This window comes from Acomys russatus, chromosome 25, assembly GCF_903995435.1.
Source record: "Acomys russatus chromosome 25, mAcoRus1.1, whole genome shotgun sequence".
Lineage (NCBI taxonomy): Eukaryota > Metazoa > Chordata > Mammalia > Rodentia > Muridae > Acomys > Acomys russatus.
The window spans coordinates 31113363-31134276 of NC_067161.1; the positions used below are offsets into that span (position 1 = coordinate 31113363).

Consider the following 20914-nt stretch of genomic DNA (forward strand, 5'->3'; position numbering starts at 1 on the left):
AAGTCTAGGACTGGCGCATACCTTTAATCCCAGCACTTGGGAGACAGAGGCAAGTGGACCTCTGTGAGTTCAAGGCCAACCTAGTCTACAAAGTAAGTCTAGGACAGCCAGGGCTATTATACAGAGAAACCCTGTCTCCAAACTAACTAACTAACTAAATAAAATATAAATAAAGCATCTGCCACTATCAACACTGTATAGTGTTGTGTGACTTTCCCTGGGGAAATAAGATCAAGCATGTTCTCACCCCACATAGGTCACCAGCGGCAGACCAAAGAAAGGATTCCACCCAAGGCTAGCTTAGTGAGCTAGTGAGGTTACTGAGGTCACTACAGAAGAAGCATGGATGACTTAAAGGAGCCGCATAGCCCTCTCCAGCATGGGTGATGTCCCACAAAAGTTGCATCCATGGAGCTCCCTGTGAGAGAAGTTGGCCTGGTCCAAGAGTCTCTGCCCTGTGGCTTCCCCTGCCATTCTAAGCCTTCTAGCACTTCCAAAAACACTGACCAATGTCCTCCTAAATGTTTTCTGCACTTGATTTAGAAGAGGAAGGAATAAATCTCAATTCTACTGAGTTGAGAGTCACGTCTTTATAGTTAGGCAGCAGTGGGCTCTGTGTTCAAGGAAAGACATAATTCTGATTGAGGGGGAGTGTTTTCCCTTGGGTCATCCATGTGTGCAATTCACCTGTCTCCTTCTCCTCTGAATCATCCAGAAGCTGGTGCCAATCCCAAACATCATGTCATCTGTCTCCACAGATAATTCAGAATGTGAGACAAAGATGATAATGTCTTAATCATTAATGCCATTCTCACAACTAAAAAATTGGCCGCGCTATTCTAATATCATAGGGGGCTTTTTTTTTTTTTTAGTTCATGAATCTTTAGGGAAAGTAACAGAAAAACAGATCGGTTTCATGTGAAAACCATGCAGTGGCGGTCCACTGGTCTCTGTACAGACATATTCAGTTTTTAAAAGCTACCACACTCAGAGACCAAGGCCGACACAGGTAGTACCACCTTTCTCCTTTTCCGCCCACCCTCTCTGATGCTGACTGAAGAATCCCATGCAGTAAATAAACCCAGAGATCTAAGAGAAAAGGGGAGAGGGGAGCTAGACCATCTGGAAGCACTTGATGACACCAGTTTTGGGGACAGGTCAGCAACTAAGTTGAGCACCACCACGAGCAGTCCCCTCATAAATGGAACCATTAGAGGGTTGGGAACTCACTGGGTTTGATTTTATGTTCGGCCTCATATTGCTTTGAGCTTCTTTAAAATTGACAAATAGGGAGCTGGTGCTGGCTTATGCATAAAACTATTGCGGTGGCCTAATCAGAACAACTATTTAAGTCCATCCTGGGAGGTTGCAGGAAGTGTTTCCTTCCAGCAGGCTCTATTTGAGAAGCATCATGTGAGCGGTCTTGCTTTTCAATGTTTAAACCTCAGCAAGTCCTAGCCAAGCAGCGTGAAGTCCTAGACGGGCATTCAGAGCCAGCTGCAAGGCCTGGATGGCGATAAGGAGTTGCGAGGCCCCTATGGAGTTGACGTGAAGGTTCAAAGAAACAGGGGCTATGAAAGTGCTTGTTACGTAACTAGTAATGAGATTCAATCCAAGAAACAGCAGGAAAGATGTTGAACCTGTGCTTTCTTTTCCAATCTCAAGCAGGAGGAGTAGGGGTGAATGAGGAGGAAGGGAGTAGGGGAGAAGAGGGCGATAGCTAGCCTAGCACCTGCACTTGCGCATGCTCACTGACAGCATCCCCCTACCCCCCGCCCCACCCCCTTCTGTAGGTGAGACTGCAGACACGCTGCTGGCACTGCGATACTGTAAGGACCGAGGGGCGCTGACTGTGGGCATCACCAACACCGTGGGCAGCTCCATCTCCCGGGAAACCGACTGTGGTGTCCATATCAACGCAGGGCCAGAGATCGGGGTGGCCAGCACCAAGGTACAAGTTATTTGTTGTGGGTGGTGGCGTGGAGAGATAGGTGCTCTTGAGGTTGCACCTGGCTCTTCTCCCCTCCTCTTCTCTCCCCTCCCTTCCTCTCATCTTTCATTGTCATTAGCTCTGTTTCCTATCTTTGTTCGTGCGTGCGTGTTGTTTAGCTCTCCTATCTCCTTAAGCACCTTTGAGACAGCGGTCTAAAGTCTTCTGGGCTCCCGCTTTGTCTTCAGGCTTACACCAGCCAGTTCATCTCTCTGGTGATGTTTGCTCTGATGATGTCTGAAGACCGAATTTCTCTACAGAACAGGAGGCAGGAGATCATTCGGGGCCTCAGATCTTTACCTGGTAAGTCCCAGAAAATGGCTTTCTGTATTTCCAAAATCCACTGAGCTCCTTTGGGCCGCTTTCTTCCTTTACTCTCTTGTAAAGAATGCTGTCCATGACTCTCTCCTTCTACCTAAGGATAAATCCTACTCCTCCCACGACCCCCACCCCCACCCCCACCCCACCCTACCTCTCCCAGTAATCCCTCAGCCTGCCCATCAAATGCTGCTAGGCCAAGATTTAAAGATCTTCAGCAAGTGCCGGGACCTTTGCACCTGATCTCATCCTTCTCCCTCCTCTCCCAACTGCCTCAGCCCCTATGTAGCAAGCTGCCCTGCCCTTGGGGGCAGATGTTTACCTTAAAATGAACAAAGTTAGAGCCGTTCAAAGGAAACAAACAATGGTACTTGCTGCCAGTGATAAAGGTCAGCTTTTCAATCACCATGAAGAATTTGGAAAACCTGTCTGTACCTAACCAAATTTGAAGCTTTTTTTTTTTAACTAAGAAGTTGGTGATTTTAACAAGGTGATTTGTAAAATAAATTTTGTAACTAAATGTGTCCATTTTTAGATTTGCTTAGGCCTGGGCCTTTGCATGATGTCATCAAATTGTGTGAAAGAGCCATTTAAAGGCAAAGCAGGCCAAATGTAACAAAGTAGAGAAACTTCTTCTGAATGTTTCAGATTCCACACTTGCCAATCCGGGGTTTCAAGAAACTATTGCTTCTTGTCTGATGCAGAATCAAAGAACATCCCCAAGTGTTTGAAGACGTTTGGTTACATACTCCAATAATAGTGACAAAGAAACCTCAATAGGTTAAATGCAGAAAGAGATATGGTGTCAACTCTTTTTCTAAAGTCAGACATTAAAAAGATACATAAAGATGTTGGTCTGAGGAGACCACTCAATAGGTAAGGGCTCTTGCTGCCTGGTCTGACATCCAGTTTCACCCCCAAGCCCAGGTGGTATAAGAAAAACTGACTCCTGCAAGCTGTTTTCCAACTTCCATGCACTTGATATTTGCACATTCTCTCTCACTTGTGGCGCACACACATAAATACATCTAATAAAAAACTTCTCTATCTGTGTCTCTGTCTCTGTCTCTCTCTTACTGTTGTTTTATTCGAGATAGGGTTTTTCTGTGTAACAGCCCCGGGTGTCCTGGAACTCATTTTGTAGATCAGACTAGCCTTGAGTACACAGAGCACACCCGTCTCTGCCTACCAAGTGCTGGATGCAAGGAGAAAAATTAAAAATAGCTGGGCATGGTGGCACACTCCTTTAATCCCAGCACTTGAGAGGCAGACAGATTTCTATGAGTTCGAGTCCAGTCTACTGGTCTACAAAGTGAATCTAGGACAGCTAGGACTTGTTACACAGAGAAACCCCTGTCTCAAAAAGACAAAAATAATTGCTGGGCATGGCGGCGCTGAGGTAGGTGGATCTCTGTGAGTTAGAGGCCAACCTGGTCTATAAAGTGAGTCCAGAACAGCCAGGGCTGTTACACAGACGAACCTTGTCTCAAAAAAGAAAGAAAGAAGCCAAAAAAGTTAAAAAATAAGTGAAAATAAATAAAACGATTAAAAAGATGTCCAACAATATTAAAAGGACCAGAACCAGGAAAAAAAAAAAAAAAAAACCACCCAAGACCAAGTTCTTAGCACAAAGGAGATTTACTTGCCCCAGAGGGACAAAAGCAGGCGACAGAGGATGAGGGAAAGGAACAAGGAAGAGGGGGAAAGAATTCCTCTCCCAACTCCCCACCCCTAGGGACACAGTATGGCCTCTAGATGGAGAGGAGACAGACATAGCCTATAGGCAAATGGCAGTTTATACAGGGAAAAGGGGAAATCCTGTGCTAGGATGAGTTGGTTTGTTTTGATTGGGCATGTTAATTAGGGCAGCCAAAGGGGGCTTTTGACTCCTGGGCTTCAATACTTTGATAGCTGGACCTTAGTAGTGGGGGGTGGGGTGGGGAGTGGTAAAACAAGGGAATGGAGAGGGAATGGGGGAAGGGCAAGGCCTGCCAGAGCCGTGTTTGCCATGCTTGGATCTTCTGGAGCCCTTCAAATCCCATTCTTCTTCCTCATTTTTTTTCAGAAATGTATCATTATAAGCTTTATTATTTTTTCTAATAAATGAAACAGCATTCTAGAATTTTTAAATTATTGTTTTCTTTCTTTCCTCCTCCCCTTCCTTCTCCTTCTTTCTCTGTTCTTGTTGTTTGTTTGTTTGTTTGTTTGGAGACATGGTCTCACTGTGTAGCTCTGGCTGTCAATGGAACTCACCATGTAGACCAGGCTGGCCTTGAACTCAGGGACCCATCTGTCTCTGCCTTTTGAGTGCTGGGATTAAAAGCATGCCCCACCACACTCAGCTGATTAGTGTTATTTTTTCAAATCCAATGAATACTGAGAGCTGTAAGTCACAAGAGCAAAGGCTCTTCAGGGAGACAAGAATTTGTAAGGGTATAAAGGGACCAGGAAGTTGGATTGCAACAGGTCTGACTTAACACTGGCTTGGCCTTGGGACCCAGCCTGGGGCGAGGGACTGAGGAGTGACTTTGGAATCTCAGTCCGGTGTCTTCCCAGGGGGGTGATTTCATCCCTCTGGCTCTTGGCTCACTTCCTGTAACATAGAACTAGAGATGGGAGCTTATAGCCCTGCCATATAGACATTCCCCAAGCATACACATACTGGAACTGCCAAGCCCGACAAGTTCCTGGCCAGTATGGCCAGTATGCAGACCTCAGTGTAAAGCCCATCATAATAGTGCGTGGAAGGGAGCAGAGGCTCCGGAACAGGGTAGCTTTCGAAGGCTTGTTAACAGCTGGTGGTTTTCCTTCTGAACACTTGGAAGTCAAAATGACTGCCCCTCTCTCTTCCTTCTCTCTTTGCCTTGCTCAGAGCTTATCAAAGAAGTGTTGTCTCTGGATGAAAAGATCCATGACCTGGCCCTGGAGCTCTACACACAGAGGTCTCTCCTGGTTATGGGACGGGGATATAACTATGCCACGTGCCTGGAAGGAGCCTTGGTGAGTCCTTCTCTCTCCGCCGCCGCCGGCGGCTCACTGCGCATCCTCCGAGGACAACATGAAGGCAGGCTTAGGAGATACTGCATGGAGGGTTGGGAGGGAAGGGTTTGCAAATCCACCGGGCTCCTTCATGAGCCTGCACTGGAGGCTGGCTCTTAGGCTGGTGTCACAGAAATAAGTGAAGTGGGCATCTGTCCCCAGGGAGTTCTCCCGTCTACCAGGGAGAAGGAAACAAGACATTGTTGGGCAAAGCTCCTTGAAGTGCTTAGTGTATGAGAATTTGTATGTAAAAAAGGCTGGTGTGTGCTTGGGATCCCAGCACTGGGGAGGTATCGACACTAGGATCTCCGGGGCTCCATGGTTAGCCAGTCTAGTTTAATTTGGGGACCAGTGTGAATGCCAGGGTCCAGTGAAGACCATGTCTCAAAAACAAAACAAAACAAACAAACAAACAAACAAAAAAAACCAACAAAGTGGATGGCTCTTGAGGAATGACTCCGAGGAACACACACACCCTAGAACTAAACCAGATTCAGAGCCACTACCACAAGCAGCCTCTGGGGAAAGAATTTTGGTCGTTAAAACTTTCAAGGTCACTATTGATCTTCCGGTGACCCTCAAACTTCCAAAGCAGGCAGAGCTTGCATTCATATTTCCACATCAAGGAGCCTGAATTTTATTTTATTTTTTAATTGATGACTAGCCATTTTGTCTGGTGACAATAGATTACCAGTGCGAGAGAAGGCTGACAGGGCTGAGGCAAGGTTCTGGAAGTGTAAAGCTGCTGAAGGCTGGCAAAGCTGAGTCTAAGCTTGCACACTTCTCGCTGTTAGTTTACTGTGTATAAATCAGAAAGCTCATGCAAGGCAAAAGGGATCCTGTGTCCCAGATGAGACGGCACTGTGGACCACGACAGTCGTAGCAGGCGTCTTTGGCTCCCCTGCTTGTCATACCCAGTCAGTAGATGCATGGCAGGTGGTTGTGGCTGGGAGTACACTGACCACTGAGTTCACCAACTTTGAACATAGGCAGATTAACTCTTTCCTCTCGTTACAGAATCATTGTAAAGGCTATGACCAAGGATCCCAATGAGCCCCACATGCTGGGATAGATACCCAGGTCAAGGTGTCAATGGCGCTCTCCCAGAACCATTTGTTCAGTGTTCCAGAAGCTTTTCCAGACATCCTTTTAAATTCGTGTGGAGGCTTTCTTACATAGGTTTCATTGATTTAGTCCTTGGCCACTGCTGATGAGCTTAGCCTCAACCGGAGCCTACTTGGCACAGATGAGTTGTTTGTTGTAAACTTGAAAACCCCAGCTCTCTACCCCTGCATTGTTCCAGATAGTAGAGAGCTGTCCGGTAGCTATCAGTAACATGGAAAGACGCCTCTCAGAGTGAACATTGTAAGGATTTTAGGGACTACGTGCTAAATAATAAAAGGGACAGAAGCCAAGCATAGGAGTCAGTTTACTTTCCTCCTTGCTGAGACAAAATACTGACAAAAGCAACTTGAGGAAGCAAGGCTATATTTTGGCTCACAGTTTGAAGGACAGACAGTCTGTCATGGGAGAGAAGGCACGAGATAGCTGGTTGCACTGTCCACAGTCAGGGACCAGAGACCAGATGGACACAGGTGTTCAGCTTACTTTCTGTTTTTTATTCTTTCCAGGGCCCCAGCCCATAAAACAATTTCACCCACACTTAGGGTGGGTCTCCTCTGTTAACCCAACCTACTCCACCCAGGACTTTAAATCCCGCCAAGTTGACTATAAAGATTAACTCCTGGTGCATTTTACACCATCAGTCAGCCCTTGCACTGTGAGCTCAGGTCACATGCAAGAGTCTGACTGCTGCCTAAGGAACAGAGTAGAGTGCCGGGCACCAAAGGGAACAGAAGAGGCACTGACTGCCTGGAGTGAGCTTTCAGTTTCTTGACAGTTCTGCTCTCTGGCTTGTGGGGGTCAGCTGCGGTGGCGGCAAAGCATGGCTGATGAAAGATGCACATTCAACTGCAGTCTCCACGTTGGTCTTTGAGGAAAGAAAGGAGTGTTTAGGGTTGCTGCTGGCACAAGTCAATGGCCCCTGTGTGGTCACTTGGAGGCCAGCACACCAGCTGTCTGTGGTTTCCAAGGAGGAGTCTCATTCTTCACAGGGTTTGCCTGACCCAAATAACTAGCTTTTAGACACTCGGAGGAATATTTTCTTTAGCATTCTCATCAGGGAAATGATGAAGACTTGATGGTAAAATGAGTGATGATGAATCTACCTGAACAAAGGGGAAAAAAATTTAAGTAGCCCCCAGTGTAGGAATTTCCTGAATAGGCCAATCTAAGCAACTGAATAAATGTGATTAAGGATCTAAAATTGGGAGAGTGGCTACCAGCAAACTGAATAAGAGCATATCTAAGCATAATACAATGCCTCCATTATCTGTGGTAACTGGGGTGTAGCTTGCCAAGTGGGTGGAGGCTGAGGTGAAGGCAAACTAGACGGAGTGGACGGCTAGAAGTGGAACTGAAGAGAGGTGTCACTGTTGTGCCTGAGGGCTGAAAGGTTGCCGTCTGGGCTTTGTTCCGTTCTCTGGGCAGCAACCCATTCTCTCTCCTGGCCCAGAGCATCCTTTGCTGCTGTTGACCCATCTAGGCACCCATCGGTCTGGAGACCTTCAGCCCCTTACCCTCTAGAGTAAAGGCCCTCTCCCAGCTTCCCTCTGTCCTTCTGTTTTCTCCGTTACAGCCCCCCTACCTTCCCAGTATGACATTGCTCTCCCCTTGTGTCTCCATAGAAAATTAAAGAGATAACCTACATGCACTCAGAAGGGATCCTGGCCGGAGAGCTGAAGCACGGGCCCCTGGCATTAATTGACAAACAGATGCCGGTCATCATGGTCATCATGAAGGACCCTTGCTTTGCCAAATGCCAGAATGCCTTGCAGCAGGTCACTGCCCGCCAGGTGAGGGCTCTCCTGTTCCGTACCACACATGCCCATGTCGCCCACTGCCGTCATCACAAGCTGCTGTCTGTGGGTGTGCCCACACTCTGTCCCGTCCCCTGCTTGTTTACACTTATATTTTACACGTACGTGCCATGGCAGGTGCATGGAAATCAGAGGACAACTTGCAGGCATCAGTTGTGTCCTTCTATCATGCTGGTTCTGGGGCTGGGACTCAGGGCTTCAGGCTTGTTGGCACTGACATATCCACTAAGTCGTCTCACTAGCCCATTGGGCCCCTTCCGAGTACCATACACATCTGGTAGAGTACCAGTGAGCCGGAGATCATATTCCCTCACTCCCTAGTGAGGGCCAGTGGGCAGAGCTGACCTGGATCCTAGGGCTAGAGACAGAAGAGATGCTTCCAGGGCCGCATCCTAAGGGCGCGGTTTCCTCCCAAGGTTTCTGTAGTGGAATTCTGACGCTGACTCTGCAGAGTTAAGTCAGATTTCATAACGTAAGTAAGACCACTCTCCCATCCGAACCAACACATTAGGAACTAATGGGCACCCAAACCTCGGACTGGCTGCAAATTTGGGGCTTCTCCAAACCCATCAAGATCAGTAAGTCTCATAGAACCTAGGAAGGCACAATGTTCACTATTAAAGTGTTATAATGGATTCTAATGGGGCCTGCCCGAGAGAAGAGCGCCACGGTGTAACGGTCCCAGATGGGAAACCTCTGTGTCCTTGTAGTGAGTCCCCCACCAGGTTCAATTGATGTGTACCACCAAGTAGCTCCCTTGAGCTCCTTCAAGACTTTCCTTGGGAGCTGGGCATGGTGGCGCACGCCTTTAATCCCAGCACTTGGGAGGCAGAGGCAGGTGGATCGCTGTGAGTTCGAGGCCAGCCTGGTCTACAAAGTGAGTCTAGGACAGCCAAGGCTACACAGAGAAACCCTGTCTCAAAAAACAAAAAACAAAACAAAAGAAGACTTTCCTTGGGGTTTCCTTAAGCAGACACAGATGACTAAGTCATTGATCATGTGACAGAACTTGCTCTCCAGCCCTGCTTCTGTTCTTTATCTTTCCAGCATATCCGGTCCCCGTCTTGAATCCGAGTTACTGGATTAGCAATAAGCTCAAGGATAGTCCAAGAGGTCCAGTGTGGACAGTGGCACTTCTAATTGTCTAAAGTCTGAAGGCAGATTAGCTCCCTCCCAGGAACTAACCTGCCCCTTATATTACTCTCTGGCCTCATGGACATGGGAAGGCAGAGACCGTGTAGATGCATGAAGTCACAGGTAGACGAAATCCAGTAAGATGCTTAAGTCAGGCAAACTGCCACACCTATCTCAGCACCGCGGCGAGAGAGCTAGTGTAAAGACACAGTTGAGTCACTTCCAATGAAACCCTCGTGGCTTCCTATCAGACGACAGTGACCTCTCTCCCATTCTGCATCATGTGGCCCTTTTCCACATCCCATGGAGTTCCAGGTATTCTACCTGTCCTGATTCCCACTCAGGTCAAGCTCATTCTTTCCTCTAAGCCTTTGCATTGGCTCTTCCCATTGCTTTGGGGTGGGGCTTCTCACGCAAACAGCTTCATGGTCCAGTGTGAAGAGCTACATGACTCTTTCTGTGTAGCCAAGGCTGGCTTGAACTTGATATAGACCTACTGGGCTTTGCCCTCCCAAACTTTCTTAGTTACTGCTTGGTTACTCTGAAAAAACAACAACAACAAAAAATCTTGATAAGAGTAATTTAAGAGCTGGGTGCAGTGCTGCACACCTTTAATCCCAGCACTCAGGGAGGCAGAGGCAGGCAGATCTGTGTGAGTTCAAGGCCAGCCTGGTCCAGAACAGCCAAGGCTACACAAAGAAACCCTGTTTCAAAAAATTAAAAAAAAAAAAAAAAAAAAAAAGTAATTTAGGGATTTATTTGGACTCGTGGCTCAAGGATATAATCTTTCATGGAGGCAGGAGTTTGAGGAAGGAAGCAGCTAGTGAAACTTCATTTTCTGGCCCTCGATTTACTTTCTCTTTTCCACGCAGTCCAAGACCAAAGCCAAGGGTATGGTGCCACCCACTGTCAGAATGTGTTATCCCACCTCAATTAACATACTTTCGATAATCACTCACCGTTGTGCTTGGAGGCCTGTCTCCTAGGTCACTCTAAATCTGTTCAAGGTGACAGTCAGCGTTAACATCATGTAAGGCATCAATATCTCTCACTCATGCTTTACTGCCCCTGTGGCACTTATCCACGTGTTCATATCCATAATTGCACATTCAGTGACCACATATGCACTATTCATCTTGGTTCATGGTGTTATTTTTATCACTGGGTTATGAAGACCATTAGAGTTAGGAGTAGGTCAGGATTGACTTGGGAAGCCAGTCAACAAATGGATGCTGAATGATGATGGTACAGGGGGGCAGTCACCTGACCAGGAAAGGGGAAGAAATACACCAAGAAGCACCACACATTGTCCTATCCATGTGGCATGCTTATGACCTCACCGGTAAATCTAGCAAAGCCAAAGGATATCATCACTACAGTACTGCTGGCGCCAGAAACTGTGCTGGGTGCAGGAGAGGGTTTGCTTCCTTCAGAGACACAGTATTTTACGAGCCTCTCTCTGCTGTAGGGTCGTCCAATCATACTGTGTTCCAAGGATGACACTGAGAGTTCCAAGTTCGCATATAAAACTATTGAGCTGCCCCACACGGTGGACTGTCTCCAGGGCATCCTGAGCGTGGTCCCACTCCAACTTCTGTCCTTCCACCTGGCTGTCCTCCGAGGCTATGACGTAAGTCTAGAATTTGCATAAATACAGCAGAGACAAGGAACAAAAAGCTAAAGTTTCTCTTTTATCAATACATTTTTTTAATTGACACTTGTACACATTTATGGGGCACAGGGTACCATTTTAGTGCACAGATACAGAGTCATACAAGTATGTAATGGCAAAGTTGTTTTGTTTTGGTTTTTTTTTTTTTCTTTTTTCTTTTTTTTTTTTCTCAAGACAGGGTTTCTCTGTGTAGTCCTGCCTGTCGTGGATTCACTTTGTAGACCAGGCTGGCCTCAAATTCACTGCAATCCTCCTGGCTCTGTCTCCCAAGTGCTGGGATTAAAGGCCTCCACCTTTAATCCCACCCAGCCTTCCCTTTATTTTTTTTAAGTTTTTTGAGGCAGAGTTTCTCTTTGTAGCATTGGCTGGCCTGGACTTGCTTTGTAAACCAGGTTGGCCTTGAACTCACAGAGCTCCACCTGCCTCTGCTTCTCATAGTTCTGGGATTACAGGGGTGCACCACCTCACCCAGCTGCTTTTTTTGTTTTTTAAACGCATACTTGGATTAAATACTTATTGGAGAAATAATGTATACAAAGTAACTTTCATTTAAGGTTGTTTAGATTCCCCCAGGAACAGCAAAAATAAACCATTACCCAGAAGCAGTGTTGATTGATACAATTAATATCTTATTCAAGTCTTTTTTCTGTACATGCAAATTTTAAAAAACATTTTTCAAGTCAGCTCTGGTGAAGCACACTTGGAAGGCCAGCATTCAAGAGATCTGAAGCTGGTAAATTACAAATTTGAGGAACCCTGTGTCTACAGAGAGAGACTTAAATGCAAAAAATGAATAATATTGTATCAAAGTTAAAATTCTGTTTCTCTTTGTACTATTGTTTTTTTTTTTCATTCTTATGAACTTATGTGCAACATTTAATTGTTGTATAATATCCCATTGAAATCTTTATTTTTACATTTTTATTTATGTGCTTGTATGTGTGTGTATGTAACCATATGCCACATGCATACAGTACCCCCAGAAGCCAAAAAAGGCCATCAGATCCCTGAGGACCTATTGTTGCCGGGGGTTGTAAACCCCCTGATTTGGGAACCTACTCAGACAGACCCTCTGGTAGAGCAAAGCACTCTTGACCACTGAGACATCTCTGCAATGACACTGCAAGCTTTTGACATGATTTTCTGAACAACTATTTAACTGGTCTGCTGTTTCCAGTTTTTCATTTTATGAATAATACCACAGTGAACATGTTTCTATGTACATCTTTGTCCCACATTTAAGATTTGTAGTTGTTGAGAAAATGATTTGACATTTTGAGACTGCTGACATCCAAATTACACCCCAGAAAATAATCAGTTTATAACCTTATCAGCAAATGTGTAAGAATGCAATTAACTGTGCAAAAAACTAGATGCTGTGTTACAGTTTTATTTTGAGATGCTTATAAAATTATAACAATACAAAAAGCAATATCCCAGACACCTAGGTGTGTATCATGCAAGTTGATACCTGATAACTTTCTGTTGTATTTGTTTCATCTTTTCTTAACATAAAAGTAAAACATCTTTTTTGCAGATCAAGTGGAAGCCCACTTTATTATCCATCTCCAATCATATTTCTCAGTCTCTACTCAAAGTAACAAGTCTTATAAAAATCATGTGTATCTGTCTTAAAATGTGATTTTTTTTTTTCATTTAAATTTTGTTTTATGTATATTAGTATGAGGGTGTCAGATCCCTTGGAACTGGAGTTACAGATGGTTGTGAGCTACCTGTGGGTGCTGGGAATTGAACCCAAGTCCTGGAAAAGCAGTCAGTGCTCTTAACCACTGAGTCATCTCTCCAGCCTTTGGGAGGGTTTTGAAATGTGTTGTTGTTTTTGTTTTGTTTTGTTTTGTTTTTTTTCTTCTTCATTAATTAGTTTTCCCAGTGCTGGTGGTCAAACCAAGCAAGGTCTTACATATGCTATGCAGACACTATCTCTGAGCTACACCCCAGTCCTAAAAAAGTAGATTTGTTTATTTGTTTTATTTTCTTTTTACTGACGCTTTTTTTTTTTAATGAGATTTCTCTGTGTAGCCTTGGATGTCCTGGAATTCACTCTGTAGAGCACTCTGTAGATTCACTCTGCAGAACTCAGAGGTCTGCCTGACTCTGCTTCCTGAGTGCTGGGATTAAAGGTGTGCTCCACCACCCCCAGTGACCCAGTGAAGCTGTGTGTGTGTGTGTGTGTGTGTGTGTGTGTGTGTGTGTGTGTGTGTGTGTGTACATGAATGCAGAAACTACATGTTACTGGCACCTGTGAGATACTGAACAAATTGCTTTGTGGTAGAGGGTGGCCTTGAAATTCCTGCCTTCCAATTTTCCTTGCAAAGGCTAGAAGAGTGCTTTAGATATCCTGGAATTGGGAGTTACAGGCAGCCGTGATATAGGTGCTAGGGACGGAACTTGGGCTCTCTGGAAGACCAGTAAGAGCTGCCATAGCCAGGCATGGTGGCACGTGCCTTTAATCCATCCCAGCACTCAGGAGGCAAAGCAGGCAGATCTCGGTGAGTTCGGGACCATCCTGGTCTGCAAAGAGAGTTCCAGGACAGCCAAGGCTATTACACAGAGAGCAACCCTGTCTCGAAAAACCAAAAAATGAAAAGAACTGTTACCCATTAGGCTATCTCTCCAGCTGCTGCTTGTTCATTTTGATAGGCTCTTGCTGTGTAGCCCAGGCTGGCCTTGGATTTGATATATAGACCTCATTTGCCTGTACTCAAGTCTGTCTGCCTCAGTCTCCTGAGTGCTAGGATCGCAGGAGAGCACCATCATGCCTGTAAACTGAAGGGTGACTTTTTTGTTGTTTTGTTTTTTGTTTGTTTGGTTTTTTTTTTTTTTTTTTTTTTTTTCCGAGACAGGGTTTCTCTGTGTAGCCTTGACTGTCCTGGACTCGTTTTGTAGACCAGGTTGGCCTCCAACTCACAGCGATCTACCTGCCTCTGCCTCCCAAGTGCTGGGATTAAAGGCGTGCACCACCATGCCCAGCTGAAAGGCGACTTTTTTTTTTTTTTTTTTTTTGAGACAGGGTTTCTCTATATAGCCTTGGCTGTCCTGGACTTACTTTGTAGACCAGGCTGGCCTCGAACTCACAGCGATCTACCTGCCTCTGCCTCCCAAGTGCTGGGATTAAAGGCGTGCACCACCATGCCCAGCTGAAAGGCGACTTTTTTTTTTTTTTTTTTTGGAGACAGGGTTTCTCTATATAGCCTTGGCTGTCCTGGACTTACTTTGTAGACCAGGCTGGCCTCGAACTCACAGCGATCCGCCTGCCTCTGCCTCCCGAGTGCTGGGATTAAAGGGCGTGCGCCACCACGCCCGGCAGAAAGGCGACTTTTTAACAGCACCCACCAAGCTACCTGTTTTTAAACGTGTGAATCACACAACAGGACACATGTCACATCCTGATAAATGTTCATTAAGTGAAGTAAGTGCTGTACACTTAAAGGAGCTTCTTGCAGTAAGAAATCGCCTTTCAAACTGGAGCTGTTCAGGTAGGTTGTGGCTGGAGGTGACTGGGAAGAAACAGCAACACGCTGCCACCCGTGAGATACCGATTGCTATGTGGTAGACAGAGGCTGACCTTGAACTTCTGGTCCTCCTGCCCTTCCACATTTGTGTACCTCTGTGCCTGCTTTATGAGGTGCTGGGGGTAGAGCTTATGTTTATCTGCATCCTTAGCAAGAACTCTATCAACTGGGCCTTTTTTTTTTTTTTTTTTTTTTTAGGTTGACTTCCCCAGAAACCTAGCCAAGTCTGTCACTGTGGAATGACCTCCACGACAAGAGCATCATCACCTGCAGTCTACTTCAACTGCAAAGATGCCACATGGGGGAAAAGTGGGCCTTCCATGGGTCTCTTGCTCCCCGGGGACAGCTTTACAGCTTCGACGTGCCTTGTACCCAAGTGCTTTGCTTTACAGCAAATGCTGTGTCTCTGTGTCCTGAAGTCACCAAGGAGAAGGAATTGTTTACACGCAGGAATCAGAGCAGACTTTCCACTACTGTGCAATAGAGATACCGCTCTCTTCGGAGTAACTGTGAACCTTTTTTTTTTTTTTTTAAACCAACACTAGCTAGTTTTAAAAGACAAAATATTTATAATGATGATTGTATAGCTTTTAAGTTATTTTTCTAGTATGTGGCTTTCTGTAGCCATGGTAATGCCAGGACCATGCATCTGGGCCACCCAGTGTGCTGTCTCTGGGCTCACTCTTGTCGAGTGTCACTCATCTCAGTTTTGGGCACAAGGCATGAGCCCTTTGTTTCCTTTCTCCTTTTCCTTCCTCCACAAGCTGCTCTTGATTCCTGTCCCCTGACATTAATGTGTCCTCTCTGCTCCCTTCCTGTGCCTCCTTTGAGCCCAGTTAAAAGTCTCTACTTCTTTCAGTATTCCCAGATGGGCTCAAATCCCTCAACTCTCTGACTTATCCTTAATCAGATTACGGTTCTTTTTTAAGCCCTGGCAGCACTTTGGTCCCTGCTCCCCACTCATAGAAAACCAGCCTGAAATGTCCCATGCAAGAGGGTGGTTTCATGGGGCCTGCCCTACCCTATTCAAAAGCGTGCACAATCAATGTACTATGCAATTTTACAACAATAAAGACAGTGCAACTGTTTTTCCTTTTGTTTGTTTGGATTTGGTTAACCTCCTTTTCCTTACATCTGAGGGTCTGAGCAGTGTCTGGTGGGAACACTCCCATCATTAGTGGTACAGTTTGGGTAGGAATTGAATGTGCCTCCCAGTGGTTCATTCATGTGTTGAATTCAACCCTCATTGAGAGGTATTTTTCATTACGCTAGAGGCCGAGAAATGCAAAATCAAGACCGTTGTTGCTTTGGTGTTTAGGAGAGACTGCTTCTTGGTCCCTACCAGAATGTCTCTTTGTATCATATCACTGTGGAAAAGGCAAGTGAGCTCCCAGGGCTTCTTTTAAAGAGCTCTGATTCCATTCGTGAGGGCTTCACCTTCAAGCCTCAGTCACTCTATGAAGGCCTGACTTTTGTGTATGTGTGCATGCTTATATATGCATGTTTGTATGTGTGTGGGAGCATGTGTGTGCAAAGGTTGACACTGGGTGTCTTTGTGGATTGCTCTCCACTTTATTCGCTGAGGTGGGGTTTCTATCTGAGCCCAGAGTTTGCTGATTTGCCTAGTCTAACTAGCCAGCATATCGTGGGCATATCCCTCATCTCTCCTTCCTAAGTGCTGGAATTACAGGCAGGCCACCACACCCATCCTGTGGGTGCTGGGGATCCCAAATTCTGGTTTTTCATGCTTGCTCACCAAGTGCTGGAGCTACTGAGCCACCTTCATAGCCCAGACCTACTTTCATTACCATCCATGGGGGTGGGGGTATAAACATATTGGGGGAGAAATACAAATTCAATAGACCATGGCGAGAGGTCATTTTTAAGAACTTAGTAGATCCAGAAACTATTACTCATACTTCAGTGAAGGTTTGTCTAATAATGAAAAAAATTTTTAAGATTTATTTATTATTATGTATACAGTGCTCTGCCTGCATGTACAGCTGCCGGCCAGAAGAGGGCATCAGATCACATTGTAGATGGTTGTGAGCCACCATGTGGTTGCTAGGAAATTGAACTCAGGACCTCTGGAAGAGCAGCCAGTGCTCTTAACCTCTGAGCCATCTCTCCAGCCTCCTTAATAATGAATTTTAAGTCAGAGAAAACCATTTTCCATTCTCTTGTTCCTTGTGTTGTTCTGAGTCCAAAATCACCCTGATAGGTCTCTGTGACTTTTTCTTTTTTTAATTCTCTTTTTGCTTCTGGTGTCCTCAAATAGTGCAGTGTAGAGCCTTGGGTTTCTTCATTTGATATTAACCTAAGAAATGCATCCACAAAGCTGGGTGTGGTGGCACACACCTTTGATTCCAGCACTCAGGAGACAGAGGCAGGCAGCACTTGGGAGACAAAAGCAGGTGGATCTCTGTGAGTTCGAGGCCAGCCTGGTCTAGAAAGTGAGTCCAGGACAGCCAGGCTACAAGAGAAACTCCACCTTAAAAAAACAAAAAAAGAAAGAATCAAACAAACACATCTGCTTCAGGTCTGTAAGAGCATTAAAAAAAAAAAAAAAAAAAAAAAAAGAATTTATTTTAAGTGTAGATATGCCCACGTGTATATATGTGGGCAGAGGAGGGTGACAGATCCCATTTATCCCGAGTTACAGAAGGTTATGTGTGTGGGTACTGGGTCCAGGTCCTCTGGAAGAGCATCCAGCGCTTTTAACCACTGAGCCAACTCTTCAGCCCCAGAGGCCTAAGAAATCTGAAGTTACTTTGTTACAGAATTGTGTTTCCACTCCCGTGGCCTCTCTCAAATGGAATGCCTGCTTCAGAGCTTGGAGCTGTTGGACCGGATGGGTCTAGGCACTCTTCTTTCCTGTTGTCAGTTCTTTCTTTTAGTTCAAGTAGTTGGGAAATGTGTTCAGGCTTCCCTCTCTAACTACCTCCATCTGCAGCCATCTATCCAGCAGGACCGAACACGGAGGTGCGAAGGAGCGCAGTGGGGATGGGTAGAACGCCCACCACTTGGGTTTGTCTGATGCTTTCCGGGTGGTTAGAATGGGCTTTTGGGCCTGGGGGAGGAAGAGCAACATTGTTATCACATCACTTCAAAGGATATAAACCACTGCCATTGACCTTGTTAACTCTCTGGGTGTGAACCTTGGTCTGATATTAACCTACCTGAGACAGTCAGTGCCAGATTTCACCTCTGCCAGGGTGCTGTGCCAGATGCAAGTTGCTGAGATTCTAGCTGAGGCTGCTGGGAGCTGTTTGAGTTGGCCTCTGTGTTTCTGACACACACACACACACACACACACACACACACACACACACATCCTTCTGGGTCCGTGTGCATTTTGTAAGTACTTCCTGATTCATACTACACTCTACTCCAGATCCAACCTGTACATTTCCTGAGCAGCCCGGATCTACCGTATCTCTAGTGACCCCTGGTTCCTCTGTCAGAGAAAACAAAGACTAGTCTTAGAAGCAAAGAGCTAAGCTCTGGGCGTGTTTTCTGCTATTGGGATGTGATTACCTCTAGGCCACCTCACCTGAGACCAAGGTCACATATGAGTATTTAGAACAGCTTCTGAATGGCTGGCTCTTGTCTCGGGGTGTGATCTATTTTCAGTCCCTCTGAAGCCAACGATAATATTTTTTTTTTCTTTTGGAAGTTATCCTTAGCTTATTCTCTCTGTGTGTGATAAGATTCAGTTTTCCGTTTGACTGTACTAATCTTCTCTTCTACATGACCTTGGACTGTCTTGTCCAGGTTCAAGGCAGGCTAGTCAGAAGTTCTGTGTACACATCTGTTAATACAGGTAGCCACTTGCTAGAAAATCCTAGGCAATGTGGGGTGTCATAATGTCAATGCTGTCTTAGAGCTTGACAGACTCTCAGAAAAGCTCTCTAGTCTTTTAGGCTGGGAGTCAGGGCCCAGCTGCTGCTGGCCTTTTTGGAAGATGCCTAAAGAAGAGGCCGGAGGGTCACAGCATTCCATCTCTGGTTATACAGTCCCGAGTATCTGCCTCCGTTCAGCACAAGTCCCCTCAGCTGTGCCTCCTTGTCACCTCTGGATATCAGAGACTATATCCTTCCACTACCACCTCTTCCAGCCAGTTCAGTCCATTCACTTGCAGTGTTGTCCTGTGAGCCCAGATCTAACCCAATTGACTGATGTGTATAGAAGCCACAAGAAGAGCGGGTCACTGTGCATTTTACTATGAGTTTTCAAAGCAGAAGGTCCCTGCTCTTGAATGGTGGATGAGCAGCCTAGAACACAGGTGGCAGGCATCCCATGGCAAGAAAGAGATGCTCACTCAGAGAAGAGTGGTCCCTAGGGTTGGCTCCACCCTTGCTTTCACCACAGCACTGATCCTTCCCAGCACATGTCCTGCTGCGATGTGAGTAGTCCCTGGGGCTACTGTGAGGTATGAAGAGGTGGAAAGTTATTTCAGTTATGGTGTTTAGAGGTGAGGCCTTAGGGAAGTGATTGGGATTGGATAAGGTCACTAGGATGAGGGTAGGCTTCTGGTGATTTTATGAGGAAAAGGACCAGCTAGACACATATACAAGCATATGTTCTCTATCTCATACGATATGGTGCCCTGGACCATCAGGAGACTGCCAGCAAGAAAGCCATAACCAGATAGGCCTCTCAACAGGCTACTTCCAATCACACACCAAAACAAACCTCTTTGTGTGCATGCGTGTGCATTCGCATACATGTGAGTGTGCGTGTACATGTGTATGTTTGTGTGAATGTGGTCACCAACCAGAGGTCAGCTTTGCGTGTCATTCCTCCTCAGGTGCCATCCATTTTGCACTTTTGAGACAAGATCTTTTGTTGGGACCTCAGGATCACAATTAGGGTAGGCTGTCTGGCCACTGAGCCCCAGGAATCTGCCTGTCTCTGCCTCCCTAGGTCTAAGATTATAAGTAGAAGCCAGCGTACCCAGCTTTTAAAATGGGGGCCTGGAGGGCTGAACTCTGCTCTTCCTTTGAATGATCACCTCCCCACACCTCACCCCCTTAAAGTTTGTTTTTAGTTGCCGTCGTTAGGGTTTCTAGTTTAGGTTTTTCCCATGGTACTGCGCTTGCTTACCTGCTATGTCTTTTCATTCTCATCACTGTGATAAAGTAACTGACAGGAATGACTGAGGGGAGAGTTTTGTTTTGTTTTTTACACATGGTTTTAGAGACTTCATTCCACCCTGTCAGGGAGGGCATGGAGGAAAGGTCACATCATGGCAGCTAGGAGGCAGAGAAAGCGAGTGCCTACAGTGGGGCAGGCTCTGCTTTTCCTTTTGTATCACACCTGGCACCAACCTATGGAGTATCACTCACACTCAGGTGGGTGTGCTTCCCTTAGTCCTTGGCAAGAGTCCCAAAGACACATCTGGATGTGCATTTTACTAATTTCCCAGACACATCCCATTCTATTGAAGTTCATAATAACAGTTAACCATCTCAGGAGGCAAGGGCTCTTCTACTGAATTAAGTCTGTGGTCCTAGGTCTCTATATAAAGTGGCCTGCCTCTGGTATTACACACACACACACACACACACACACACACACACACACATACACACACACACTGAGACATACCACACACAGGCACATACAGACAGACATACATATATATCACACATATGCACCACACACAGCACACACACAATACACACACATGTACCACACACCACACACACACATGCATACGTACACCACACCCAGACACACACAGAGAAGCACACACACACTTACATACATACACACAGACACACAAAAATACACACACAAAAACACACATACCACACATACAGACACATGCACACCACACACACACATATATACATACACGGATAGACAATACTTATCCCTATTGGCTTATGTGCAGCTCTTCTTCCTCCACAAAGCACAGTTGAAACAGTTGGGGGAGGAGAAGGAGGCAGGAAGTCTGAGTGAGGAGCACTCTCAGGGACTCTATCACAGCACCCCCAATAGGCCATAGCTGTTATCTTTACTACTGCCAACAGAGCGAGGCTTGGAGGAGTTAATCCTTTGCCTGGGGGGTGGGGGGGCGGGGGAGGAGGGGGAGTTGCTGATAAGCAGAGTTAGACTGGAATGCAGGCCAAAGAAATCTATCAGCCCAGAGCTTGCATGGGAAGCAGGCCTCTGGACAAATCCTTGTTAGCCCAGCACCCCAGCCCAGGACTTTTATGTTTTCTGTGTGCTTTTCTTCCTGACAAAGAGGTCCGTGTAGGACGGGGAAGTGGGTAGTGTCTGT

At 46.0% G+C, this 20914-nt stretch overlaps 1 protein-coding gene across 1 annotated transcript in view; it reads left to right on the forward strand.

Annotated features, from left to right (window-relative positions):
- Gfpt2 (glutamine-fructose-6-phosphate transaminase 2) overlaps window positions 1–15731 on the forward strand; it is a 48927-nt gene extending 33196 nt beyond the window's left edge. The window contains exons 14-19 of the mRNA XM_051167532.1: window positions 1794–1951; window positions 2179–2293; window positions 5181–5308; window positions 8095–8262; window positions 10889–11050; window positions 14824–15731. Of these exons, the coding sequence (XP_051023489.1) occupies window positions 1794–1951; window positions 2179–2293; window positions 5181–5308; window positions 8095–8262; window positions 10889–11050; window positions 14824–14868 (776 nt within the window). The 3' untranslated portion in view covers window positions 14869–15731. The remainder of the gene's footprint in view (window positions 1–1793; window positions 1952–2178; window positions 2294–5180; window positions 5309–8094; window positions 8263–10888; window positions 11051–14823) is intronic.
- Window positions 15732–20914: the final 5183 nt, after the last annotated feature.